Raw genomic sequence first — 12,681 nt, forward strand, 5'->3', positions numbered from 1 at the left:
AGGCACCCCTGGTCTATATGTGTTTTTATGTGAGTACCCTAATGTTTTGATTACCATAGCCTTATAATATTTTGAAATGAGGGAGTGTGATATTGACAGTTTTATTCTTCATCTTCAAAATTGTTTTGTTAATTTCAGGTCTTTTGTGGTTCTAAATGAACTTTTTTTCTGTTTCTGTAAAAAAAGGTCATTGGGATTTGGGTAGGGATTGCGTTGAATCTATAGATTGCTTTGGGAAATATGGACATTTTAACAATATTAATTCTTCAAATATGCGAACCTGGCATGTCCTTCAGTTTGTCTTTTTCAATCTTATGGTTTCTTTTACTTTGATGAATTTTTCATTTAATCATATATTGTTTTCCTGATTTCACTTAGCTGTCTGTGTTCTCTGTAGTTCATTGAGCTGCCGTAAGGTGATAATTTTAAATTCTTTATCAAGCAGTTGATGGATCTCCATTTCTTTAGGGTCAGTTATTGGAGCTTTATTAGTTTTCTTTGGTGATACTGTATCTGCCTGATTCTTCACGATCCTTGTAGCTTTGCATTGGTGTCTGCATTTGAAGGAGCGATTACTTCTTCTAGTCTTTATAGACTGGTTTCAGCAGGTAAAGATCTCCTGCTGGCTTCCCAGGCAAATGGAACTGACTCCAGAGCCACAGTCCAGTGGGGCTGAAGCTGGCTGAGGAGGCTGCTTTCAGGTCCACAGTGGGGCCTGTTGTTGGTGGGCCTGCTACCAGGGCACAGGTTAATATGGCTCCTGCTGGGTGTCCTGGTGTCCAGGACTGCCTCTGGGACTGTGGTTGAATGGGGTAAGAATAGGGTCATAGGGCTACTTCTGAGTCCACAGCTGGGTCCACAGTGGGCAAGCCTGTTTACTAGGCTCGTGGGCAGGTGGGATTGGTGGTAGGATCTTGGATGAGCTGGGCTGGAACTGAGTCCACAGAGAGATGGGGCTGCTCCTGGGTCTGCAGCCATGTCTGAAACTGGCAGGCCTGCCTTTTCAAAGTGGCTTTCCTAGTTTTTGGACTCCACCATGGTGTCTCACCCTCCAAACTAGATCCCAAAGCTCTCACAAAGGTACTTTTGTTTATGGATTGTTGTCATATCTGTGGGGGGCTGAGGGCTGAGGACCTCCTGAACTGCTTATCTTGCTAACATCAGTATTTATTCCTTTTTGAATGGACTTTTTAGTTGGTGAGTTTAGACCATTTCTGTTTAAGGTAAATATTATTAATGTTGGATTTTAATCTATCTTACTCTTTATTTTTGATTTGTCTTATCTGTTCCTTGTTCATTTTTCTTTGTTTCCTACTTTTTTTTGGATTAAAGGAATATTATGTTTCTATTTATCTTGGGCAAGTTACTTGACCTCTTTAAGCTTCATTTTTTTTTAAAGATTTTATTTATTTATTTGACAGAGATAGAGACAGCCAGCGAGAGAGGGAACACAAGCAGGGGGAATGGGAGAGGAAGAAGCAGGCTCATAGCAGAGGAGCCTGTTGTGGGGCTCGATCCCATAACGTTGGGATCACGCCCTGAGCTGAAGGCAGACGCTTAACCTCTGCCACCCAGGCGCCCCTAAGCTTCATTTTTTAATCTGTAAAATGTATGGATGATTTTACCTCCCTTACAATATTGTGGCATGGATTAGAAATAAAATATGAAAAGTATTCGATAAATAGTTGTTATTAATAGTTGTAATCACACTATGTATATGGCTCATGTCCTGATTTTAAATCCAATTATAAACATTTGATGCATTGTTTTATAGCATTCATTGATGCATAGTGAATTATCAAATGTATAATCATAAACTATTCCCTGGGTTGTAGACATAAAGTATGCCTGGATTATTTACAATTTTCCCTATGAACACAGTACATCTTCATATCCGTAGCTACTTAAGTAACTTGAAAAATTCTTAATACAGCCAATCCGAAGCTCAGTCTTGTTTTGAAACCTGTTTAAGAGATCTCCCTACACTAGTTCACCTGAAATTAATTGGATTTCAGCAGCCCCAACACCTCACTGTGCCTTCCTGGACCTTCTATCTCTTCCCAAGGGAAAAAAAAATTTCTTCCTCACTATTTTCCATGGTAGCTGAGAAGAGGGCTGTAAGGAGTTACTTCCAGAGACCAGGGGCACATCTCACTCTGAACTCGGCTCCTTGTCTGGAGGTTTGGGAAGATACAGACTTTGGCTGAAGTGCCCTTATCCCACTTCATAGTTCCTCTTGTTTTCTTCTTCTTCAGGGAGAGGAGTTAGCTCTTGCCCATTTGGAAGTGTAACTCAGTCTCTAAAAACTGAGTTTTGTTTTGCATGATTTGCTTATATTACAAAATACTTCATTACTCATTTCGGTCAAGCAATTTGCTTTACAGAATCTGTTTCAAGTCGACTGTAGAAAAGAATTATATGAAAACATTATATCCATAGATAAGGAGTGATATTAGCAAATTAATTAGCCTTATTGTTTGGTTTCTTGTGAAAGGCAATTATTTGTTAAGGATAGCTCAGTGAGAATGAGCTGTCTAAAAATATTGACTGTAGATAGATGTGGGAAGAGAGAGCATGTGAATTGTAAAAACCTGTGAAATTTGGCTATGTGATCTCAGATGTGCTCTTATGTTTGCTGTCCTCCTTCTACCATAACTCTGCAGCCACTTGCCTCCCCTCCGTTGTACTTTTCATCCAAATGTTGGCCATGGGTAGTGATATTTTAAGAATGTTTACCAGAAAACAAATCTATTTTGTGAATAACATTTACATATAGCATAACTTTGATATGTATATTTTATTCTAAAAATCTTTCCTTGCCTGAATAGGGATGATACAAAGAGGACCAATGGGGCGGAGAATCTCCTCGTGACACATGAGGGATTACTCTTCATAATAGAAGTGATAACATATCTTTAATTTATGAATCAAATTTTGTTTTTTGCCATTAATCCCAGCTATCCATGAAAATATAGGAAAGATAGAATTTCCTGTTAGGATAGTTAAAAGTAAGGTGATGTTCTTACTTACCCTGTGGCCTCTAGGAAATTGTAGACTGACTATATTGTTTTTAGAGGAATGATAAAAGAGTTTAAGGACCCCTCTTACTTTTCTCATGTGTTGTGGGATTTGGGGCATGTTTAATGAGCAGTTATCCATGTTACAAGTAAAGCAGAGTATGTTCTGCCTTCAGAAATTATATTGATTAATGCTCAGAAAAATAAACTGACCAATTTGGGGTCAGAGTGAGGTACAAAGAATTTTTCTTCTTTGTGCCCCCATGCCTTTGTGTTCAGGCATTACTGTGCTTCAAAGATAAGCTTTTATACTTTTAATTTACGTTTGAAAAAAGATTAAAGGGCATCTAAGTAACAATCTTGGAAATCATAAAATAGTGGAGGCCCCTTAAACTGTTTAATCTATAGGATCCAAAAGTGGCCTTTGTATTAAATAGAGTAGCTTTATAGAATTTAAGATTTCTCAGAACCAGTAAAGCAAGATCTCATTTGTTTTATATGTTCTAACACTTTGCACATAGAAATTTTCCATTTGGTGGGAGTCGTGTGCCAAATGATGAAATGTATTGCCACTTTAGAGTCTAGTTGTTCTAAATATAAAATTAAAAGAAGTAGAGGAGATGAGCTCCAGAAATGGAGACAGAACACACGCAGTGTTGTTGTTGGGGTTTTTTTGGCCTGGGACAGGTTCATTTTGGTGACTTAAGAGTCGTGCCCGAGCACTTGAGCACCTTGCCAGACACAGTGCAGCTGAGGACCAGCAAGCAGGGACAGTGTATGCCTGGGAGCCCCGGGAGAGCTGGAGACTCACCTGTGGAGGCATCTTAACAGGATCCCTGTGAGATTCAGAAGCAAATTAGAGTTCCAGGGGTGCTGCTTGAAAATGATGAGGTCTGCTTATGCATCACCTGATGTCAGCGCTGTGGCTTTAGCATGTGAATACGTAATCCTTCCTAATTCCCCAGAGGCTAGTCCTAGAAGAAAATGGCCATGTCAACCTGCATTTTCTCCCTACAGCTTATCTTCCTACTTTTGGATACATTCCTGGTGGAAAGTATCAAGGAAGGGAATTTTGCACGGGGCAGGCGGGTGGTTAGAGAAATTTCTGCGGATTATACATACATAAAAAAAAGACAGACTAGGGCTTGAGGAATTGGGAAAGAGCTGGAAAAATTTGAAGGGGACCAAAAACTCCAAGCTTATTTTTGATCTTGACATGGTTAAAACATTAAAAAAGTAATTGTTGACTCTGGGTTCTTGGTTGTAGCAATCAACCAGTGCTGCTTGATGTAAGCTGCAAATAAATTGCGTGGATGGATGTCACCTGATTCACAGGGTCTCTGGGAGGGCTGGCGAGTCAGGCTGTGGCTGTGCGGCCAGGACTGGAGCCTGAGTCAGCCTGCAGAGCAGGTCTGGTGGACGCTCCTGTTATCACACAGGCGGACACTGCAGCTCGCACCCTGGGTGCCAGTTGGTACTGAACCCTGCATGCCATGCCAGCCCTGCTGCGGCTGGAACTCTGCATTCTCTGTAGCATCTCTGTTCCCAGAGGGAACGTGGGTGAGTTCTTGGGGGGGCGGGGGGGGTTCATCTGATTGGTTGTGCCCAGATCATGTACCTTTTTTCCAACTGCAAGGGAAGCTGGGAAAGCAAGTTTTTGGCATTTTCACTGTCATTGTGGGAGGTGAATACTGCCTCATGAGGTTGGGAAATTCCATATATATAGAAATAGGGTTGAGATGCAGGTGGACAAAAAGAATGACAAGTGTTTGATAGGGTTGCCTCTGTGTGTGCTCACACGTACACATGCATGCACGCATGTGTGAATGAGTGTGTTCTGTTTACTGGAAACATTTATTTCAGTCAGACACCTTTCTGATTTTATGATGAAGGTTGTTAGTAGAAAAATAAGATCCATTTTGCAGAATTTTGCTTCTCTGTTAAAAATGCTCATATGTATATCATGAATACCAAATGCTTATCTATCATCTATCTATCTATCTATCTATCTATCTATCTACATCTATATCTATATCAATCATGAGTACCAAACACTTTCTTGAGTTGCATTTAACCAGGAGAAAACTTGATGCTTTCTGTGGGATTAAAAAGCTTCCTAGCGCTCATTCTGAAATACAGAGTTCATTACATTCACTTTCTAAATGAGAATCACATTTAGCGATGCCCAGACCATGTAATCAAGATAACGAGAGATTTTTGATTTGCCCACGAGTGCCTCAGTTGTGGAGTACACATGTTGACTTGTGTTCTGATGGGAGGTTGAGAGATTACCGCTGCCTCTGTGTACATGAGACACAAAGCAGGAAACAGAATCAGCACGCACCGTGTCACAATTGTACCGAGATAACACTGAGGAACAGCTGTGACTCTTTCAAATGACTCCATTTGTTTGATAATTGCTGGGTAAAAATAGTGCCACTATGGGCTATTTCAGGATGGCAGATGGCGTTCTAGATTATGTTCCTCTCCATGTGCCCAAAAAGAACAGGATCGGGTCTTTCAGAAAATCATTGTCTGAGTGTGAGATAGCATCAGGGAAGGGGCAGGGCACCGTTTCAGGCGCTATTGTGCAGACAGGTAGGAAGCAGAGGTTGGGCTCTACGGGAAACGGAACGGAATTATCCCAGCCTGAGCAGCGGTGGGAAATAGAGGCATCTGTCTGTTGCCTAGGAACAGACAGAGCTTGTGCCTCTGCTGCAGCTGGAGGAACCAGGTCATTTACTCTCAGAGTTCATCCATCAGTTATTCAAACAGAGCTGAAATGAGCCTTCTTTCCTTCTGGCTTCGTGAGGGGGTGTTCTCATTAGATCCCCTCCTAGCTGCCTTCCACTCAGCAAACTGCTCTGAGGCCCCTGATGCATCCTCTCGAAACTGTGCTATCAGAAGTCTGCATTACCTGAGAGTAAAGACAATAGGTTCTCTTCGGTAGCTGGCCCTTGGCTCTTTTTCTCTGCTGAGAAGCCAGCGGAGCTCCATGCGAGCGGAGCACAGCAGTCTTCAGCCTTTCGTCTGAATGGCCTGTGATATTTGACCGCTTGTTGGCATTCTCACGCGCTCCTCGAGGAGGGAAGGTTGTCACACACACACTCCCATCCTGTAGGTCTAGAGTCAAGGAGGGAGGCAAGAGCACTGATCTTCTGTGAAGTCTGAGGGCCCACTTCTTGGTCCTAAGAAGGTAGGACAAAGTTTTGCAACTTTACCTGTATATGTGAATCTGTTTTGGAGCTTTATAAAATATATATTCCAAAGAACTACCCACCAAAATTCTGATTCATTGGCTCTTTGGTGCAGCCTGGGACCCTAGGGGTTTAAAAGTTTTCCAGGTAATTAGAGCTTAAAAGTCAGTCCCATTTTCTCCTTACTCAGCCCCTGCTTAAGAGTGTCAGACCCCTAGAACCAGGTGGGGGACAGGAAGGCCTGGGCACAAAGTTCTTGGGCTTCCTTGTTCCTGTCCAGAGCTGAGTGCTTGCCCTATGTCCTTCTCCCTAGGAAGCTCTGTGCACTCACCATCACGTGGTGCCCACAAAGATGGGTTCCTTGGTCTTCAGAGTTGGGGTGGGAACACTAACTCTCTCAGAAAGACTGAAGAGGGGAGTTGAGGTTTGTAGCTGGGTAGAAACATAGTGGAAATATTTAGGAGGTGACTAGGCTGTGGGAAGCTGATTAGCAGAGCCCTAATCCCTGGGTGTTTCTGACCAGGAAGAGTGATAAAAGCAGAACATTCTAGGCACATTAGGCACACATCATAAATAAATCCGGCCCTGCAGGTGTGTGAATGCCTCTTAATTCCCCTCACTGTTCTCTGGGGGTCTGAGGAAACTCAGCTTAAATAAGAGTATTGTAGTATGCAATAATTATTTAATAATTTATTAAATATTAGATTAAATTATTAGAGTATTTTTAAATAATAAATTATTTAATAATTTAATAATTAAATAATTTAAAAAGTGAATGACATGTAGTTCCTATTTACCTTGTTTATTTTTTCTTATAAAGAAAGTCAGGGGTTTTTATTACATTGAAAATGAAGGTGATTATAAAACCTTTAAAACATTCTCAGTATAATGATGAAAAAAAAAAGTTGAATACTTCTCCTAGAAAGCCACAAGCCAAAGGCAGTTATTTCTTGGCTCTTTTTTTGCTCAGTTATGTAAACGTCCATTTTTGGGAACAGCAGAGTTGATCCAGAAATCTCATTTTTTAAAGAGAGGTGAGATGGAGCCATGCTAGTACGTGCACGAAAAGAAACTCCACTGGCAGCTCTGACCACGTGCAGGCCTCCCTCCTGCTGGCATACGACTGACGGGGCAGTGGGTGTGACGTTCAGGTAGACCTGGCCAGAAATCACTCTCATTGGCTACTTGTTCACACTTGAAACAAACTCACATTGCTCACACTGGCTTGCCAAAACCTAGGACTTTGATTCAAAAAAAGAGAAGAAATTTCAACCAGGTTCACATCAAAACCTGTGTTTTGGAGCAATTTGAATTAGTGAATCTTTTTCAGCCCCCACGTGCTCGCCTGCCCCTCCCTCCCTCCCTCCCTCCCTTCCTTCCTTTCTTCCTTCCCTCCTTCCCTTTCTCACTTGCTTCTTTCATATCAGCACAGAATCCAAAATGAGCTTGAAGCTCTGTGCCTCCTGGTGACGTGGGCTAGCATGAGTGAGAGAACATTAGAAAGATTTTAGCTAACCTGCAATGGGGGGTGTAAGGATGCCAAGTGGGAGTGGCTTGGAGTGGCAGTGTAGGAGCTGTGAGGATTTATCTAGACCCTATGTCTGTGAGGAACACACATTTACTTTATACTGTTTATTTAGGACGATAACCATGTTGGCTCAAGACCCCCGGACCACCTGCTGGTACGACCACTCTGAGTTAATAACAGTCTCTAATGTGCAGAGTTGGGTATCTCTTCCCCACGATTTCCTGCTATGAATTTGGTTTCTTTGTGTGAGTCCATTTATCCCAATAGACTTAATGTGCTTCTAAGGAAGAGGTCAGCTATCTCCAAACCCAGAATACCACCAAAACAGCTACCAATGTGTTTATTTACACATGGCAAGCACTTAGTGACTTTATTATTAATTAATAATATTTTATTATTGATTTCCTTAGATGGCTCCCATAATGATTTAAAAACAAAAAGGAGAAGTGTGCCTTTTCTTGTCTCTCCTATTTGGCCTCCAAGTTAACAAAATGAGTGACGGAGGGATTGCAACTGCCAAGAAGTAAGGATTCCTTTTTGGCAGTACCCCACAGACGCTTAGCGCCCCTTTACCTCGGTGCTCTTGGCAAATAGAGCTCAGTACATGTTCTCCCTTATCACTTTGGGCACATCACTTTACCTTACTGGACCTCAGCTCTAATATTTTATGATCCATGACTTTGTGACCCAAATATTATTCCCAGATCCCCCATTCCCATGGTCCTGTGATCTTTTATTGCCAAGAAATGGCACTATCACCAACATCTTCATTTAGGGAGTCTGCTCTCTGATACCTATCCCATCCTCCCTGTTCACCCTTTCTGGTCCTGTCAGCCCAGCAGACCTCCAGTCCATTGCCCTACCACATTTCCATTGTTCACGATGCCCTGTTTCTCATTCCTTTCCTTTTTTTTTTTTTTAAACTAGTTTAGATTGTACAATCTGTCAGTATAGTTATTTAAGCAGCTAAATGTTGCAGGAGAAAAATACATAATAGTGCTCATTGAGCTATACATTCATGACATAAATCTAAAATTAACCCTTGATGCTCCCTGACACTGTACTTACCCCTGCTTAGTATATTTATTCTACTTTCCAGAACACTCACACTGTCTTCTCTTGCCCCCAGCTCCCTAGGTGGCTTTCCCATTTACCCTCAGCTGATGCCCTCGCCTCATAATTTATTGAGAAAATAAAAGTAGTAAGGCAGGCCAAATGCTTATCATCAAACTTAACAGCATTCTTACATCTTTATCTAGACCCCATTACCCACCTGTGTCTGCAGATGAAGTATCTTTGTTCCCATCAAAGGCTGTTTCTACTTATTCTGTTCTAGCTTTGTCACAGATATACTGAGGGTGCATCCTCATTTGTCCAGTTTAATAATGGTTTGCATTTGTCAGCCTGGCGTAATTATGAATAAATAGTTCCCCTTATAAGTGACCCAGTTTGGACAATAAATTATATAGGCCCCTTTGTCATAGGACAAAGTTCCAAATATGGGATGATCTGTTTCTAGGCTCACCTTTCAGATCATCTCTATGCCAACATTATGCTGACCTAGTTACTTCGCAGGTTAGCTGGTTACCTAGCTTTATAAGTCCTGACACATGGTGGAGCAAATGCTCCCTTCTCTTTGTGCAAGTACAAGTGTATCGGCTCTTCTTGGCCCTTGACTATTGGTGCGTTTTAGAATCAGTTTGCAGATTTCCATGCAGTCCTGTTGAGGGTTTGATTGGAGTTTCATTGGGTCTCTAGATCAATTTGGGGAGGATTGACATTATAAAAATCAAATCTTTCTATTCATTAACACATGCATTGTTCTATTTAGTTTTTCCTTAATATTTTTTTGTGAAATGTCACAATTTTCTGCATCCAGCTTGAGCATGTGTTTTGTTGACTTCTTACTACGTATTTTTACGATTTTTGTTTCTCCTGTAAATGGTGTATTTAAAACATTGTGTCTTACTTTGATGTTGCTCTGGTGCACTAGACCTGCTTTTGTCTTTGGCATTCTACTGAAACAGCTCCTGTCAAGATTCCAGTGACCTCCAAATCCAATAGAAGGCCCAGTCCATATCCTTCTCCATCTCTTAGCGTTATTTGATATAATTGGCCCTTGCTCATCTTGAAATGCTTACTTTTCATGGTTTCCATTTATTCATTTGTGTGGTTACTTGTCTAATGCCCCTTTCTCTACCTAGACTCCAAGTTCCACAGGAGGAAGGTGAGAGCTAACTTTTTCACTGCTCTATCCCCAGGATCTAGTCCAGTGTCTGGTATATAATAAACTGAAAGATATTTTTTACCTGGGCCTTTGGGATGACAATGCATATCTTGTCATTTTGTGTCATATCTACTTGGATATGACAGGTGCCTTACAGGTACCTCACATTTAACAGGTTCCTTAATGTGTTTATAATCTTATTCTATAAGCTCTCTCCTCCACTAGTATGTCCTCTCTCAGTGTGCACGCCTACCATCCATTAAACCAGAAACCTTAACTCCTTCCTCTTCATCATCCCCGTACCCAATCCATCATGAGTACCTGACCACACCACGCCTAAATACCTTCTTCAAACCATCTACTTCCCTTCACCCCGATTCTCATCCTTCAGGCATGCCGCCATGTTGAATGTTACTGTCGCAGCTTTTGGACTCTTGTTCTGAGCTATTCTAAACTCTGACATTGCTCCTTTCCAGTCGGTTCTCTAGATGGCAGCCAATGGTGGCACTTTTAAAAATATAAGCCTAATTAAATCACCCTCCTATAGTAGAAATTGCACCTATATTCCAGCCTCCAAAATGTAAAAATAGAATTAACGTATAGGGTAAGCAAGACAGTGCAGGACTGCACTATCAAATATGAAGTATCAAATACTTATCATTTGTATTTCATTTTTGTGTTGCTATTTTCCCAAATCTTCAGAACATCCTTTGGATTTCTCTACAACTATTTTATCTTCTACAAATATTGACCCATCAGGCACTTCTATTTATGCACTTACCTTTTCTTTAAATTGAAATCTGTAGATGTTTGTATAACAGAGGGCGGATTTGCACTAAAAACTGGAAAGAAATGTATAAGCAAAACTAGTTATCTGGGTTGATGCACAGCCTGGAAATTCATTCCTCAACAATAACAGTTTTGTAAAAACATTAAAACAAGAACTGCTCAGGCTTCCCACATTAATATTAAGGTTTGTTACAAGTGATCCAAGGAGGTGAATTTTGTAATTACTAAAGGCTCTCTGTGCTTTAGTCAATGATATTTAGATAGTCTACAACAAAAACCAAAACCTGGATCTAAAATGGTCATTAAATAGCTTCTTTTCTCCACTGGTTGGTGCCTAAGTCATTGCTCGCAGAAAAGCTCTGCCAATTGAAGGACAAAGTTGAAAAGTCTCTTGCTTTTGATGACGTGCATGGTTTTTAAATTTGAGAGCAACAAGGCGTGACTACTTTCCTGTTTCCAGAATTAGCAAAAGTAGCAAGACAAGATTAATAGGTGGGTTCATTATGCCTAAGAAATTGACTGTTTTTTTTTTTCCTTCAGAAAATAATTGCTTTTCTGGAGTGCAAAAAGCTTTTGCTCATTCAGTGTCAAGATCTGTTATGCTGATTGGGGGATGAAGTCACTCTTCCCACTGTTTGTAGCACAGAAAGTCAATAAGTGTGATTGACAGCTTTGTGCAACATTGAAAAGTCTCCAGCAGATTTCTCACTTGGGACCCACTAAAAACCAGAGGACTCCAGGAAATAGTCAAACTGTCCTCTTTTGACATAGGGCCATAAACATCATGAAATGATTTATCCCATGAAAGATTTGAGCAAAATAATCTACTGATTTCTTTGGTTGGGCCACACCCTGTTATTTTTTCTCCTTAGGGGCTGCTTTTTCAGAAAGTTTCATTAGAAATACATTATCTACCTAATATTTATAACAAAATACCTTCTTTAAATGGGTACAGGGAGGTAGTGGAATGGAATGCTTAAGATCATGGGCTTTTGAATCAGAGATCTGAATTCAAATTTTGACTCAGCTTGTTGTGTGACAGTGGGTGAATTACTTACCTACTCTGCCTCAATTTCTTTATCTATAAAATGGGGGAAGAGGATCGGATCTCCCATAGCATTTTTGTGATAATTACATTTATTTATGTAAAATGCATGGCAGGTAGTGAAAGTTATTAATACAATTCTGTTACTATTGTGGTTATAGGGTATGGCCAAAAGTTCTTCTCTGGTCTTTCAGGGAACACCGAAGGTAAATTCAGCCTGGTGTTAACATCTGTGGATGGGTGAATCTTCACACATGTAGCAAGGTTAATGTTTAATTAATGGCCACCTGAGCTTGACAAAGCAAGCGGATATTTGGAAATAAAATGGAATCCCTGTTTTAGGGTGTTATAATAGAAAGATAGATCTTATTTCTATCTATTTTTTAAAGCTACAATGGTGAGAATAAAACTCCCTATATAATGTCACATCTGATAAGTCTCTCTCACATTTGGATTTTTGCCAGCATTGGTACAAGACATTAGGATCATATTCCTCAAAGGAGGCCCAGGGAAAGTTTCTGTAGCCACCGCAGAACAAAAGAGGTTTGCGGCCACCAAGAACATGCCACTCAGTCCAGCCATTGGTGAATGAGTGTCACCCTTTACAGTGGAGAAAGATCAAGAAGAGGCAGGACATTGTTCTTTTTTTTTTTTTTTAAAGATTTTATTTATTTATTTATTTGACAGAGATAGAGACAGCCAGTGAGAGAGGGAACACAAGCAGGGGGAGTGGGAGAGGAAGAAGCAGGCTCCTAACGGAAGAGCCCGACGTGGGGCTCGATCCCAGAACGCCGGGATCACGCCCTGAGCCGAAGGCAGACGCCTAACCACTATGCCACCTGGGCGCCCCCAGGACATTGTTCTGCTTTGAGTTAGGG

At 41.0% G+C, this 12,681-nt stretch overlaps 1 protein-coding gene across 2 annotated transcripts in view; it reads left to right on the forward strand.

Moving 5' to 3' along the window:
• The first annotated feature begins 4,306 nt into the window (after positions 1-4,306).
• Positions 4,307-12,681, forward strand: part of SYT16 (synaptotagmin 16) — a 196,237-nt gene continuing 187,862 nt past the window's right edge. Inside the window, exon 1 of one of the 2 annotated variants that reach the window (XM_034642684.1) lies at positions 4,307-4,577. In XM_034642684.1, the coding sequence (XP_034498575.1) occupies positions 4,511-4,577 (67 nt within the window). In that variant the 5' untranslated portion in view covers positions 4,307-4,510. The remainder of the gene's footprint in view (positions 4,578-12,681) is intronic. The other variant, XM_034642685.1, reaches the window with a different exon arrangement.

The sequence above is a fragment of the Ailuropoda melanoleuca genome, chromosome 14 (genome assembly GCF_002007445.2).
Source record: "Ailuropoda melanoleuca isolate Jingjing chromosome 14, ASM200744v2, whole genome shotgun sequence".
NCBI lineage: Eukaryota > Metazoa > Chordata > Mammalia > Carnivora > Ursidae > Ailuropoda > Ailuropoda melanoleuca.